The sequence below is a fragment of the Mirounga leonina genome, unplaced genomic scaffold, assembly GCF_011800145.1.
Source record: "Mirounga leonina isolate KUSES-001 unplaced genomic scaffold, KU_Mleo_1.0 Mir_126, whole genome shotgun sequence".
Lineage (NCBI taxonomy): Eukaryota > Metazoa > Chordata > Mammalia > Carnivora > Phocidae > Mirounga > Mirounga leonina.
In genome coordinates, this window is record NW_023270314.1 from 28114086 (window position 1) to 28128613 (window position 14528).

The following is a 14528-nucleotide window of genomic DNA, read 5'->3' on the forward strand; positions in this document are numbered from 1 at the left end:
CCATCCGATAAGTAGCAATAGCTGTCTCTGTGCTCAAGAATGGGGCTGGGCTGGACCTCGCCTTGAAGGGCGTTTTAAGACCATGGCCACTCTAAGAAGAAAGCTGTTGGGAGCCTCCCGGGGTACTAAGTTGAAGCACCTTGGGCAGGAGGTGCTCCCAAAAGGAACGTGCATGTTTTTTAGATGCTTTCCTGAGTCAGGGGTGAAAACACCAGTGGGAAAAGGAAGAAGGGAACGGAGCCCCAGTAGAATACGGTCAGGCATGGAGCCAAGGCGAACACACGTGCAGCTCTGTAGCAGTCCCCATCTCCTGCCACTTGTGTGACATACCCACTCGGGCCAGCACCCAAGCACCAAAACTGGCTCCTCCATTCTGCCTGAGGCCCAGCCCTTTCCACTGCTCAGTTCCACCTTATCGGCCACACTACTGGTCCCCGAGTACCCATCACCACACCGTCCGGCCACTCACGACATTCATGCCTTGTCTTCCCTCACCCTCATTTCATCAGGAACCACCCTGCTTCTAACATGTACTTGGAAGGTCCAAACTGGGGATCTTCCCTCTCCAAGGTTTCCTACACACACACACATCACTCCATTTTCCTTCTTTTCCTACTGCAGCTATTCCCCAGGACATAAATTGGGTCGAGTACCAATACTGTAACAACTTGTGACTACTGCAATTTTGTTGTCTCAGCCAGCTCCACTTTCTCCAAGCAGTAACTTCAAGTCAATCTTATTTGCCGTTGTAGGTTTTGGCTAAGTGTGGAATAAATCAGCACAATTCCAAGCCCTTCCCACGTGACTATAAGACAATATTAAGTCCTGATGGCAGTAGTTTTGGTAGCCCGAGTCTTGGCCCACCATCTTGAATGGCCCCACCATCTACCAGCTAGGTCACCTAGCCCCTTGCTACTTCACATGTAGTCCCAGCACACCAAGAGGAGCTGGAAGCTTGTTAAAAATGCAGTGCCCAAAGCTCCCCTTCAGATTTGGGTCTACATCTTAGTATCTACATGTGATTCACATCCACACTGAAGTTTGAGAGACACTGGTCCCATCTGAGCCTGTTGCCTTGCTTACAATGATTCTGTCACCGCTCATCAATCCAGATCTGCAGTGAAACAGACAAACCACTTAGCACAGTGCATGGCACTGAAGCCACCTGCCGTGTCCATCAAATGATTGGGCAGATCCTGTGCCAGCCTCCTCCCTCCCCAAATGGCCTTAAGTAAGTGGGGCTAGTATTTACTGTGATACAGAAGCAGCATGACGTTTAAAACAGAAACACCACTTTTATTGACAAGTTAGGGCCACAACAGACAGCTTCCAGAACAGAAATAAGACAGTCCCAAGACAACGGAGTGCAAAATCGTAGCAGACAGGTTAATACTCTTCACCCTCATCATCTCCCTCAGCACTATCTGCTCCAACCTCCTCATAATCCTTCTCAAGGGCAGCCATGTCCTCACGGGCCTCGGAAAACTCTCCTTCCTCCATGCCCTCCCCCACATACCAGTGAACAAAGGCACGCTTGGCATACATCAGGTCAAACTTGTGGTCCAGGCGAGCCCAGGCCTCAGCGATGGCTGTGGTGTTGCTCAGCATGCACACAGCTCGCTGTACTTTGGCCAGGTCTCCACCGGGCACCACAGTGGGAGGCTGGTAATTAATGCCCACTTTGAAGCCAGTGGGGCACCAGTCCACAAACTGGATGCTGCGCTTGGTCTTGATGGTGGCAATGGCAGCATTGACATCTTTGGGAACCACGTCGCCACGGTACAACAGGCAGCAAGCCATGTATTTACCATGCCGAGGGTCACATTTCACCATCTGGTTGGCTGGCTCAAAGCATGCGTTGGTGATCTCTGCTACAGTCAGCTGTTCATGGTAGGCTTTCTCAGCAGAGATGACCGGGGCATAGGTGGCCAGAGGGAAGTGGATGCGGGGATAGGGCACCAGGTTGGTCTGGAATTCTGTCAGATCAACATTCAGGGCTCCATCAAATCTGAGGGAAGCAGTGATGGAGGACACAATCTGGCTAATAAGGCGGTTAAGGTTAGTGTAGGTTGGGCGTTCAATATCGAGGTTTCTACGACAGATGTCATAGATGGCCTCATTGTCTACCATGAAGGCACAATCAGAGTGCTCCAGGGTGGTGTGGGTAGTGAGGATGGAGTTGTAGGGCTCAACTACAGCTGTGGAAACCTGGGGGGCTGGGTAAATGGAGAACTCCAGCTTGGACTTCTTGCCATAATCGACAGAGAGACGTTCCATCAGCAGGGAGGTGAACCCGGAACCAGTTCCCCCCCCAAAGCTGTGGAAAACCAAGAAGCCCTGAAGACCTGTGCACTGGTCAGCCTGCAAAAGAAAAGTTTCAATTTTAGCCTGGGTGAAAGCTGCAATGACGTCTCTGAATCCATAATTACATTGATCGAGGTTTTTAAAATTTTTTTTAAGTTTTTATTTATTTAAGTAATCTCTACACTAAATGTGGGGCTCAAACTCATGACCCTGAGATCAAGAGTCGCACGCTCTTCTGACTGAGCCAGCCAGGCGCCCCTGATCAAGATTTTTTTTTTTTAAATCTTCTGAACAATATTTGCTAAGAGAGCAACTGTAACGAGCTCCTAAGTACTAAAATTCAGAGAAACTTTTCACAGTTCCTGGGGGGAATCTGCTAAATGGCTATTTAAAAATGAACTATTTTCATTTCCACAAACAGAGGAATCATGAGGTCTGGAATGCATGCAAGGCCCAAGTCTGAGTAACTGGGAGGGCGACCTCCGGTGCCCTTGCTGTGACTGCAGGCAAGGGCAACTTCTCACAATTGGAGAGCTACCAAGGGCAGGCCTGGGACCACCAGCCCGGACAATAGATGTCTTATAAAGATCTGGCAGCTGCTTTCCGAGCTGGAATATGACCGAACAGCCAAGTTCCAATGCCCTGGTGTTAGCAGTCAGGCTGCGTCCAGATCCGGCTCTACCAGTTCCTTGCTGTGTGGCTTTGACCAAATTGATTTCCCAATCTCAGTTTTCACATTTATTAATGGAGAATAGTAACCTACCTCGGGTTGTTGAGAATTGAGTACTTAGAATAGTGCTTGACACAGTGAACACTAGTTAACAGAAAGCCTATGGACTCTGCAAAAGGTGACATGCTACCAGAGCTCCATGAGATCTACTGTCACTGGGGCTTTCTACCACTTAACTGCGCCATTCTGGTTAACAAACTGCCATTCTATGAAAGGATGATTTTGACGTTTCAAAGTTTTCTGCTGACAATCCTCACTTCTCAAAAGTGCTGAGATTTGCAGAATCCTCTACCAATCCCTCAGTTTCCTTCTCCTGCAGGTCCACACTCTGAATGGGATCAATGTACAGGGCAGATGCATAGTACCAATTAAATCCACTAAGCCTCCTACGGACACAGTAATAACACCAAAGACAAATACAGGTGTCCTGGTAGTTAATCAACTTTACTCCAGAACCCCTGATGGGTTTCACTAGGTTTATTTGTCCCTAAAGGCAGGTCCTGATTTCCAAGTCAATGCTTGTAACTGAAGCTTGATTTGTAAACACAGGAACCAGAACCCCAATTTTGCTAGGAAGACTATGATAAACATCTGGAAGTCTGAAGCTGTGAATGATGCAAGGCCATTCTTTTCAGACTAGACCAGTTGTGGCTAGGCTTAGAATGGGATTTTCCTGACAAGCTACTCTACCCAAGCTTTTATTCTTGATTTTTGGTTAATTACTTACAAGCTGCCCACATGCCTGAGGAGCAAAGAGTCATCTGATTGCCAGATTCTTAATTAAAGTGACCCAAACAAAACACTTGTCAACTTTACCGATGTTAATACTGTCACCGAAGATTTTTCTGCCACAGTGCCACTCCACATGGCCCTGAGCTCTAGTGGAAAAGAAAGCCTGCTTTCTGTGTTTAGATTTCAATACTTTCCAATTTTCAATGACTGGCACTAGCTTCTGTAATAAGGGAGCTCCCTTGACTCCACTTTCAATGTTGTGGAAGTTTCCAGTGTCCGCCATTTCTAGTTTGTGTTATACTGGCTTCTTGTGCTCTAAACTTTCTGTATTAAGGCACCAAACATAACGTAATCCATTTTTTTTTTTTTAGGAGTTTGATCAATCAGTATGTCACAGTCTGCCACCTATTTACTCAATGTGACTAAGATGACCTAAAAAGGGGCATCTGAGCTTGAAGCAGGGAAGCTGATTAATATGAACAAGGATGTTTAATGGTCTTAAATATCAATAAAAATGTTAAAAGGCTCCCTGGTTCTCACCTTGACTTTAGGTAAATTGCCCTAACTGCCTTGAGCAATTGCCCAAGTCTGCCTTATAAGACACAGAAATGGGCAATGGAGCACTTAACCCTGCCCCAAATAGCTGTTGCATAACCCAGGACCATCCAGTTTAAAATTCGGTTACTGAGTGGGCACTCAACAGCTCATTTCAGTGTGCAAAGAAGGATTCTTACAGTATGGTCTCTCTTAAAGCTGTAAGAGAAAACTCTCAGCTTCAGTTCTGTGTTTAAGATGAAAAGAACGTATTTCCAATGTCTTCCTTAGGATCATTATTTACTTTATTCTTGAGAATAAACCTACCAGCTTCCGAATGCGGTCCAAGACTAGGTCAATGATCTCCTTGCCAATGGTGTAGTGCCCTCGGGCGTAGTTGTTGGCAGCGTCCTCCTTGCCAGTGATGAGCTGCTCAGGGTGGAAGAGCTGCCGGTAGGTGCCGGTGCGAACTTCATCTGCAAAAGGCAAATAGAGCAGCCACCCCTCACTTACCCCCTGCACAAGCCCGCTCAACCCCAGGGTGTCCGCGGAGCCTCAAGACAGACCTCCTGTCCCAGACACCCCCCCCTCCATTGTCTCACCCCGGGAGCTCATGGGGGTCACTGAGGCCAACTCACCAATGACCGTGGGTTCCAGGTCTACGAACACGGCCCTGGGCACATGCTTGCCAGCGCCCGTCTCACTGAAGAAGGTGTTGAAGGAGTCATCTCCTCCCCCGATGGTCTTGTCACTTGGCATCTGGCCATCGGGCTGGATGCCGTGTTCCAGGCAATAGAGCTCCCAGCAGGCATTGCCGATCTGGACACCAGCCTGGCCCACGTGGATGGAGATGCACTCACGCTGTGGGAAGAAGAGAGGAAAATGTCAGAATAGGACAGATCAGATGGGACATTTAGGAATGATTCACACCTAAATGACTAATTAACCTTTGGGATAGATAATCACCTTTCTGGAAGTCACTCCTGCCCAAGGTTTATTTCACAAGCCTTTGCTGACTAATTCGGAGAAAATGCTTTGCAAAACCAAAGATATGTTAATGAACTACTAGGCAAGACCAGAGATCAGACCCTTGCTTTGTAGTCACATTAGATATTCAAGGTCAGGTTTCTACCATTTTAGAAAGATAAAAGCTGTTCTATAGCAATACATTTCCTCCAGCTCCTGGGAAATACGCCTGCTGATTCCTTAAAGGCATGCAAAATTCCCCTTTGCAGTTCTGACTCATTCTGTGTGATTGTGTAACTGTTGAGCTCATTCTGGTCCCTCTTTAATCCTATTCTTTAAAAGACAAGAGCTTCTCCCTCTCCCTTTAAAACCAGCTTAAACCAGCAAACTACAGCCATATGACTCATGGAGAAAATGCCAGATAAGCAGCAGTTAGCTGTATTTTAAAAAACTGTGGTCAGGAGCAGCTTTTTAACCCTGTGGAAGAACTTAATCGTAAGGAAGAACATTTTTCCTTCACTATCAACACATCTTGAGTAGGGAGGGTTGGCGATACATGGAAATAAAAGCCAGAAGTGTCAACAAGACTTGACTAATAGCTTAAGAAATTAGTTGTTTCCTACCAAAACATATACACACATTTATCTCTGGCACTGTGGGGAAAAGTCTATGGTATCAAGAATTTAATGATATTGGCAAAATGTTTTCCTTTATTTGATGAACAAGATCATTTATAAGTTTCCAAACTCATTCCTGCCTAGTAAAATAAGGCCATGAACATAGGATCTATGCCTCCAGATTTAAGAGGAAAACAAAAAATGGGGGGTTACTGTATCTCACCATAAGTCAGATTAGCTACTTTGCAGACTGGCAGAGGACTTTCAAAATATTGACACCAAATATCTACCTCCCTTTACATTTTCCCCAAATAAGAGGGTTTCAAGTTTTTAAAAGCTGCTAACAGGAAACTAGTTAGAGAAAACTCAACACCACTAAGATCTCATAGGGCCTAGTTTCATAACCTGAGATAATAAAAACCCCAATCACCCACAAGCTTTGACTTATGGCCCTCTCCTTCCCGCCTACACTCCTCATAAAACACCCATGGTCTCCTGACCACATCACCGGGCTCATTATTACCTGGGTCTACTTGCCCAGCTCTAGGGCTGTGGGAGAAAGGGGAGTTGGTTGTTCTAATGAACCTGTGACTATTTACCATTGCATCATGTTTACCTTTTAACTGGACTTTGGAAATTCTACAGCCCAGGAAAGCTGGAGAGAGAGAGAGATCGGTCCATGACAGCTCCAGGGCCGAGGAGATCAAGTATTTGAGAAAAGCCTTTCATTCTAATGAAGCGTTTCTTCTATTGACTTTTAAGCCCAAAACACTTTCACTGTGCAATAGGCTAATTGCTTTCTCATTTAGACCATGGCCACTGCTTTCCCTCCACTCTCCCCTGGCCACTCGGGAGATGAAGTGAGACACAGGTGATGGACTCAGTCTAGCTTTCACTGGACAAGCAGCCACCGTCTCTTGTGAAACACTATTAATCTAGCCAGTGTTTGCCTAAATCCGTCTGCGGCTGGTGCTCTCCTGCCCTTCTTTAAAAAGCCCCATTATTTTCTGAATCACACTTTTACCAGTATCTTCCCACCTCCCTTGCTGAAAAGCACTCAATTTGTTACAGCGAGACTTAGCTTTGAGAACTGTGGTGGTCTCTGAAGAGGGTGACTGGTCTGTTCACTGCATCCCCTTTTCCTTAAAGATACTATTTTGAGGGGCACCTGAGTGGCTTGGTCGTTAAGCGTCTGCCTTCGGCTCAGGTCGTGATCCCAGGGTCCTGGGATCGAGCCCCACATCGGGCTCCCTGCTAGGCGGGAGGCCTGCTTCTCCCTCTCCCTCTCCCCCTGCTTGTGTTCCCTCTCTCACTGTGTCTGTCTGTCAAATAAATAAATAAAATCTTAAAAAAAAAAGATACTATTTTGAAACATTTGATACACAAATTCTAGCTTAAAAACAGGATTTATTTTACGCAGACCCCTAACAGACCTTCTCTAAGAAACACATTGTTAGTACTTGTTTACTCAGCGGTTTTGTAAGAAAATATCTTTTTATGGACACGTTTTTGAAAAACCTGGCCTAAGTACAAAGCTTCAGCTATAAACATCCCATTACATTAACATTAGAACTGCCAAATTAAACAAGGTGACGGTTAATAATTCCTTTAAAAGGAGCAGCCTGCCTACATCCTTCAGGTGAACTGATGCAACTGGAAGCTCTCCCGAGGGACGAGCCACAGGTGACTCAGCAGGGAGTCACCGGGCGCCGGAGAGGAGGCGCCGGGGAGTGGACGCACCTTCGGGGCCGGAGTGAGTAAGGCACCGGGAAAGTGAGGTCATTCCTTACGGCGGGAGGGATTTTTAGTTTTCACAAGTCCTTGGGGGCCAGTGTGAAGGCTCCCTGGTCCGCCCTCGGCTGTGGCGGGTCCTCTCCCTAGGATCGGGCCCTCTCACTAGGCTCTGGAGGGCTTTCCACTTCCACCAAAGGCAAGTGTCCTGGCCGCGCTTCAGAGCCCGAAGAGAAGTTTGCCGGTGAACTCGGCCTTCCCAGCCTGGCCATCAGAAGCCAGTTTACTTGGAGGCGTCCGGGACGCGGCCCACGTGCGCCCGGGTTCCACCAGCCCTTTGGGCTCTTCTCACCCCCACGCCACGTCCCGGGGACCCCCACTCACCATGACTGAGACTTATAGGGTTCCTCGGGGCGGGAGCAGGCGATGGGGCAGCGACAAAGTTCTCCCTCTAACAGACTACCAAGGAGTCCAGGGGAGAAAAGGAAGAACCGCCCCCGAGGGACCCTATATACCCCTTCCCGGGCCACGTGGCCAGGGGGCGGGCCACTGACCCCGCCCCGGCCGCTGCGGCCCCGCCTCCGAGCCCGCGGCCGCGGGCAGGACGCCGAGTCGCACCCGCCCGCGGAGAGAGGACGGCCGCGCGGCGCTGATTGGTGGGTTCAAAAGTTCAAACCAAACTCTACGGAAGGAGCCCGATCTAGGAAGGGAGGAGACATCCCGGGGCCAGGGAAGGGAGGGTGGGGCGGGGAGAGGACGGAGACGGCGAGTGGAAGGGAGAGGAAGGCGAAGCATCTGCCGGGTTCCCGGTGGGTTCCGGGGGCGGGGGCGTCAGGTGGGCAAAGCCGCAGGAGGAAAGGGGCAGGTGTAGGGAGCGCAGCCCCTCCTGCAGCGCGCCCCGCCCCGGGGTCTCCGGACCCTCGAGCGGCGGCCCGCGACACCGACAGCCAGTCCCCGCCGCACAGCTCCCGGTGGGGCCGGGCCTGCCAGCCGCCCGCCGATCTGCGAGGCCGCCCCTTCCGCCTTTCAAAGCCCTGGCGGCGGCTCCTCTTGCGGCTGGGCGATTCCAGCTCTGGGTTCCAGCTCTTAATTACCACCAGCTGGCCTGAAGCCCGTATTCTCTTCTTTACTCGTTTTCCTGCCTTTTGAAAAATGAACCTTTTGTCCCTAACAACAGTCTCCTTCCAGTTGGTGCAAAAGCAGTTTTATCGGTTCGTTATAATAGCTTCCACTTTTGATTGCTTACTATTCCGAGTAGTTGGTTTTTCACACTATATCAATCACATTTCATCCTTAGGACAAACCCTGTGAGTTATCCCCATTTTACAGAGGAGGAAACGAGGGCTCAGCGGAATTAAACTAGTTTAAGGTCACACAGCTGGAGTTATGGAGCCGCCCATAAGCCTTCATTATCTTGTACAGCCTCGGGGTCAATATACCGCGCTGACCGTCTCTGCAAAGGTTTATTTCTCAGAAACAGCCTTTATTTCAGTTCTTTTTCTTTTTTTGGAACTTCATCGTGTTATCTTAGCTCTTCACCCTCTCTGGGTGCTAGAGTTTATGGAAATATTCAGAGAACAAGAGTGACTGTTATACAGAATAGCAGTTACAGGGCTTTTTCCTGAAGTAGAAAAAGGCAAAATGAAAGGAAAAATGGGTTTGGGGTACAGAATAGGCAGAACTCAAGATACACCCCAACTCATACACACAAAGTGAATGCTGTGGGAATATGCACAGAGACTCCTTTTCAAATGACAGTACCACAGTTCCGTCATCAAATGTTTGTTGATCACCTATTGTGTGGCAAGATATTCTGAAAGTTGGAATAACTAGCATCCTAGTCTGTTCCTAAATATTTTAGTCTTAATTAGTAAAGCATTTCAACTTTTTAATTCATTCCACCAATATATTTAACACAGTTTGATTTCTTGGGAATACACATGTGAACAAAAATTGACAGATCTCTGCCTCATAGAGTCCATGTTCTAGGAGGGATAAGAAGAAAAAGAAACAATGAACACAGTAAATAAGTAAATCATAAAATTCATTAGAAGGTGATGAGTGCATAGGATGGCTATAGGAAAATACTGAGCAAAGTGGAATGAGAGTGCTGAGAGGGTGGAGTGGGGGGAGGGGTTGCAATACAAACAAGATGATGGGGTTAGCCTTAATGATACCTGAGATTTGAACAGACACTTGAAGGTCATGAGAGGTTACCCGAGTGGCTAAAAGTGAGCAGCTGGAACACAGGACCCCTCTACCCACCCCCCACCCCACCCCCCCCAAGCAAGAGTGAGCCCTTAGTGTTCCTGGAAGGAAGAGCAGGGAGGCCATCTTGGCTGGAAAAGATGAATAGTAGAGGAGGAGGCTGGAGAAGAAACAGGAGCCATATCTTATGGCTTCTCGTAAGCCACTGCAAGTCCTGTGACTTCTACTCTGACATGGGGAGCTAATGTAGGATTGAAAACATAGAAGCAACATGACCTAATTGCCTTTTCTTAAAAGATCACTTTGGTTCTTTGGTTGTTGTGTTGAGAATAGATTATAGTAAGGCACAGGTAGAAGCAGGAAGACATCTTAAGATGATATAACTCATTGCCATAACCTTTTTGAGAGATGATGAAAACTCTGACCAGAGTGGTAGCAGAGGAATTAGTGAAAAGTGGTTAGAGTTGACTACCTTCTATCGATAGGGCCAAACGCTCACATGTGAGGGAAAGAGAAGCCAAGGATTACTCTAGTTTTTAGCCTGAATTAGTGAGAGATGGATTTGCCATCAACAGAGGCAAAAGGCTGAGAATGGGGCAGGCCTGGAGGGTGTTGATATCAAGGGTTGTTTTTGGTGATGTTAAGTCGAGATGTTGATGTCCATGTGGAGGTAGAGATGCCCAAGACACAGCTGGGTATGAGAGTCTGGATCTCCAAGAAGAGAGATCTGGGTAGAGCTAGACATCTAAATGCCATCCTCAAGTCATGACATTGGGCGAGATGTGACTGGAGTAAGTGTAGAAACATAAGAGACGAGGACCAAGTACTAAGCTCTGGGAAAAAAGGAAGAGCCAGTGAAGGACACTGAAAAGGAGCAGCCAGTAAGTTAGGAAACCCAAGAGTGTGAGGTCCTGGAAACAAGGAAAAAGGGATGACTAGCAGGGTCAAATGCCACTGATAGGTCAAGAAAGCAGAGAACTCAAAAATGACCATTAGATTTAGCCACATGGAGGTCATTAGTAACCCTAATGAGAATAGTTCAGTGTGGCAATTTAAAAATAATAGGCATTTGGGGATGCCTGGGTTGCTCAGTTGGTTAAGCGTCTGCCTTTGGCTCAGGTCATAATCCCAGGATCCTAGGATCGAGCTCCGCATCGGGCTCCTTGCTCAGCAGGGAGCCTGCTTCTACCTCTGTCTGCTGCTCCCCTGCTTGTGCTCTCTTTCTCTCTCTGTCTCTGACAAATAAATAAATAAAATCTTTAAAAAAATTAAAAATAGTAGGCATTTTATTTTTAGATTATGTTTCTCATATAATTCATTAACAAAATACCTTTATTTTTCTTCTCATTCTCTATCATATTCAAGTAGATAGCCCCTGAGGAACTTCAGTATGTTTAAGGGCTTTGCAGTCCTGATTACCTTGATTTAGATTCTGGTTTTTGTTTTCTAGCTGTGGGTCCTTAAGCAAATTTTGTAATCTCTCTAAATCTCCTCCCTTATAAAATGGGGATAATATATAACTTATAGGTGGGATACACTGTTGTGAGGACTAAATGAGATTTAAAAAATACATAGATATACACACAGCAAAGCACTAAAATCTGTAGCTGTTACTGTTGAAGGTGATGGTGGCAGAGGACAAAATTAGAGATGAGGATGCATCTTCTTGCATTTTAAAATCATTTTAAGGGGCGCCTGAGTGGCTCAGTTAGTTGGGCGCCTGCCTTCAGCTTGGGTCATGATCCCAGGGTCCTGGGATCAAGCCCCACACTGGGCTCCTTGCTCAGCAGGGAGTCTGCTTCTCCCTTTCCCTCTGTCTCTGCTCATGCTCTCGCTCTCTCAAATAAATAAAACCTAAAAAAATAAACTTCTGTTTAAAAAAATAAATAAAATCATTTTAAGCATTGGGAGCTGTATTTAAGTTTGTTGCCCCCTTCTGGATTGTTTTGGAGGGGAAAAAAAATCTCTTTCCTGAGTGGACAGTTAAAAATGTAACCTTTATGGAAACAGGTCTTTATGGGTCTAAAAAATTACTGAGTGAGATGAGGCAGAAGACAGTTTTACTTTCTAGTTGAAATTTTCTAGGATTCACCACAAACATGTTGAGTTATTATTTTTTTTTAAAGATTTTACTTATTTGAGAGAGAATGAGATAGAGAGCATGAGAGGGGGGAGGGTCAGAGAGAGAGGCAGACTCCCTGCTGAGCAGGGAGCCCGACGTGGGACTCGATCCCGGGACTCCAGGATCATGACCTGAGCCGAAGGCAGTCGCTTAACCAACTGAGCCACCCAGGCGCCCAACATGTTGAGTTATTAACAGAGAGCCGCTGCTCAGCCATTTTGGCGACAGAACTTTGGAGGGGCATTTCTCCTTGTTGGGCCCCAGATTGGCATGTGCATTTGAGGGGATTGGACAGTTTCATCTCTAAGGCCTTTTTCAGCCCTGACATTCCGTGATACTGTGACTTGAGCCCTCTGCTGTACATATGAGCTGTTCCAAAACGGGCAAAGTTGAAAAATGTTTCATTCAGTCAGGTTCTTCTAAGAATCACCAGTACATTAGATAAATACAGATGGGGCTTTTGCTGGAGACTTACAATGTATTAGAGAAAGAAGTGGCATGCCTTCTCTGGCTCACTGTCATAGAATATGTCCACAGAACATTAGTAAAGCAGAAAGAATTCAGAGGAAACTGAACCTTATCTTTTTTCCGTCTGACTCCTGTTTTCTACGCTAGGATACCAGTAATGCTAAAGAATTTATTTGTGTTCAGTTACAAATTACATGTTACAATAATAATGGTATGGATATACTGTGCTTTATAGCAATTTACAATAAGATATTTTGTACTGCAATAGTGCCTTGAAGTTTTCAAAGGTAAGTTGTTAACAAAGGTATTTATTATAGAACTGTGAGAAATAAGGTCCTGAGATTGAAATAACTTACCCTAAACCATAAGAGGTGGAACTCAGAATAAATGCCTAACATGCTTTCTAGGCCCTCCGTTAGCCTGTTACTGGCACTAGTTCACAAGGAAAGGAAACCCTAGAAAAGTCACTTATTGAATGTATTGTTTTAAGACAAGGTTACTACTACTAATATAGCAAGAAAAAGGAGAATTTGTCCTACTTTTAAGACCTCCAAAGGACAGCTGGGACTCCTTGCTAAATCACCTTCTTTACAAGCATGTTTGATTTTTTAAGATTTTATTTATTTATTTGAGAGAGAGAGAGCACGCAGGAGCAGGGGGAGAAGCAGACTCCCCACTGAGCAAGGACTGGACATGGGACTCAATCCCAGACCCCTGGGATCATGACCTGAGCTGAAGGCAGATGCTTAACTGACTGAGCTACCCAGGCGCCCCTACAAGCATATTTTAAATCTCTGTATCCTGAAGCAGTTTGTTTTTTTCTTTTTTTCACCCCCTTGTAAATACAGAAGGGCAGATTTATCTTCTAGGTAATACGTTGTTTTCTTTTATGGGGAAAATAATTCTTAGTTTTTTTTAGCTTTCACTTTCTCTTCTTTATCCTGAAAATATCTGCAACCTTTATAACTTTCTTACACATTCTTTCAACAGTCTCCTCCCCTGTGGCCAGAGCAGTGTTTTGGACTTCTTCCCCTTCACGGGGGCTCTTTACACCTGTTGCATTCCGGGAGACTACCAGAGAAGGCTGACTTTCATTTCGGAAATTTCACATTTTATTTCCAAAGACATGTCATTTGGCTTGCTCTAACCTGCTTTACATTCTGTGAACATACAGTACCTCAGACTTGTCTCCTCCCAGTGACTAACTGAAACAACTGACTTCCCCAATATTTCCACTCTGTGGACAGCCAAGCCTTCTTACCTTGAGCTCTTTCTAATCTTTCCCGTAACGAGTAACCATTCCCTCTGTTCCCTGCCCTGCCCCCACCCCTTTAGGACAGACAGGTTAACTTCTCTTGCAGAAGATTAAAAGGAGCTACTGTACTCAAATTCTTCAATTATCTACATTATTATTCTAGTAAGTGGACCATAACCTGGAGTCTGGAAACCTTCCCTATTTATAGCAATGTTTATTTAATAATTTTATTTATTCACGGGCGCCTGGGTGGCTCAGTTGGTTAAGCGACTGCCTTCGGCTCAGGTCATGATCCTGGAGTCCCTGGATCGAGTCCCGCATCAGGCTCCCTGCTCGGCAGGGAATCTGCTTCTCCCTCTGACCCTCCCCCCTCTCATGTGCTCTCTCTCATTCTCTCTCTCTCAAATAAATAAATAAAATCTTTAAAAAAAAAAAAAGTCCCCAACTCCTTTACTGCCCTCCCCAGCATCTCCACCACCTAGTACCAGGACCATCTGGGCTTTCATCTCCAGACCAAGGAGTTTACATGCTTTAACTTTTTATTCTTCACAACAATCCTATAAGGTAGGGATGTTTGTTACCTCCATTTTACAGAAGAGGAAACTGAGGCTCATGGGATTAAATAACTTATCTAAAGTCACACACTGGGGGCGCCTGGGTGGCTCAGATGGTTAAACGTCTGCCTTCAGCTCAGGTCATGATCCTAGGGTCCTGGGATCGAGTCCCACATCAGGCTCCCTGCTCCTTGGGAGCCTGCTTCTCCCTCTGCCTCTCTCTCTCTGTCTCTCATGAATAAATAAATAAAATCTTTAAAAAATAAATAAATAAATAAATAAATAAATAAATAAATAAATAAATAAA

The 14528-nt window shown here is 46.1% G+C and overlaps 1 protein-coding gene and 1 long non-coding RNA gene across 2 annotated transcripts in view; both read right to left on the minus strand.

Moving 5' to 3' along the window:
* Positions 1 to 1272: 1272 nt before the first annotated feature.
* Positions 1273 to 8107, minus strand: TUBA1C (tubulin alpha 1c). Its single transcript, XM_035002745.1, has 4 exons — positions 7999 to 8107; positions 4939 to 5161; positions 4628 to 4776; positions 1273 to 2361 (listed from the first exon to the last, which is right to left on the minus strand). The coding sequence occupies exons 1-4, from the start codon at positions 7999 to 8001 to the stop codon at positions 1387 to 1389; spliced, it is 1350 nt and encodes a 449-aa protein (XP_034858636.1). The 5' UTR covers positions 8002 to 8107; the 3' UTR covers positions 1273 to 1386.
* Positions 8108 to 9119: 1012 nt separating this feature from the next.
* LOC118008892 overlaps positions 9120 to 14528 on the minus strand; it is a 31723-nt gene continuing 26314 nt past the window's right edge. The window contains exon 3 of the long non-coding RNA XR_004678760.1: positions 9120 to 9235. This is a non-coding gene — a long non-coding RNA (uncharacterized LOC118008892). The remainder of the gene's footprint in view (positions 9236 to 14528) is intronic.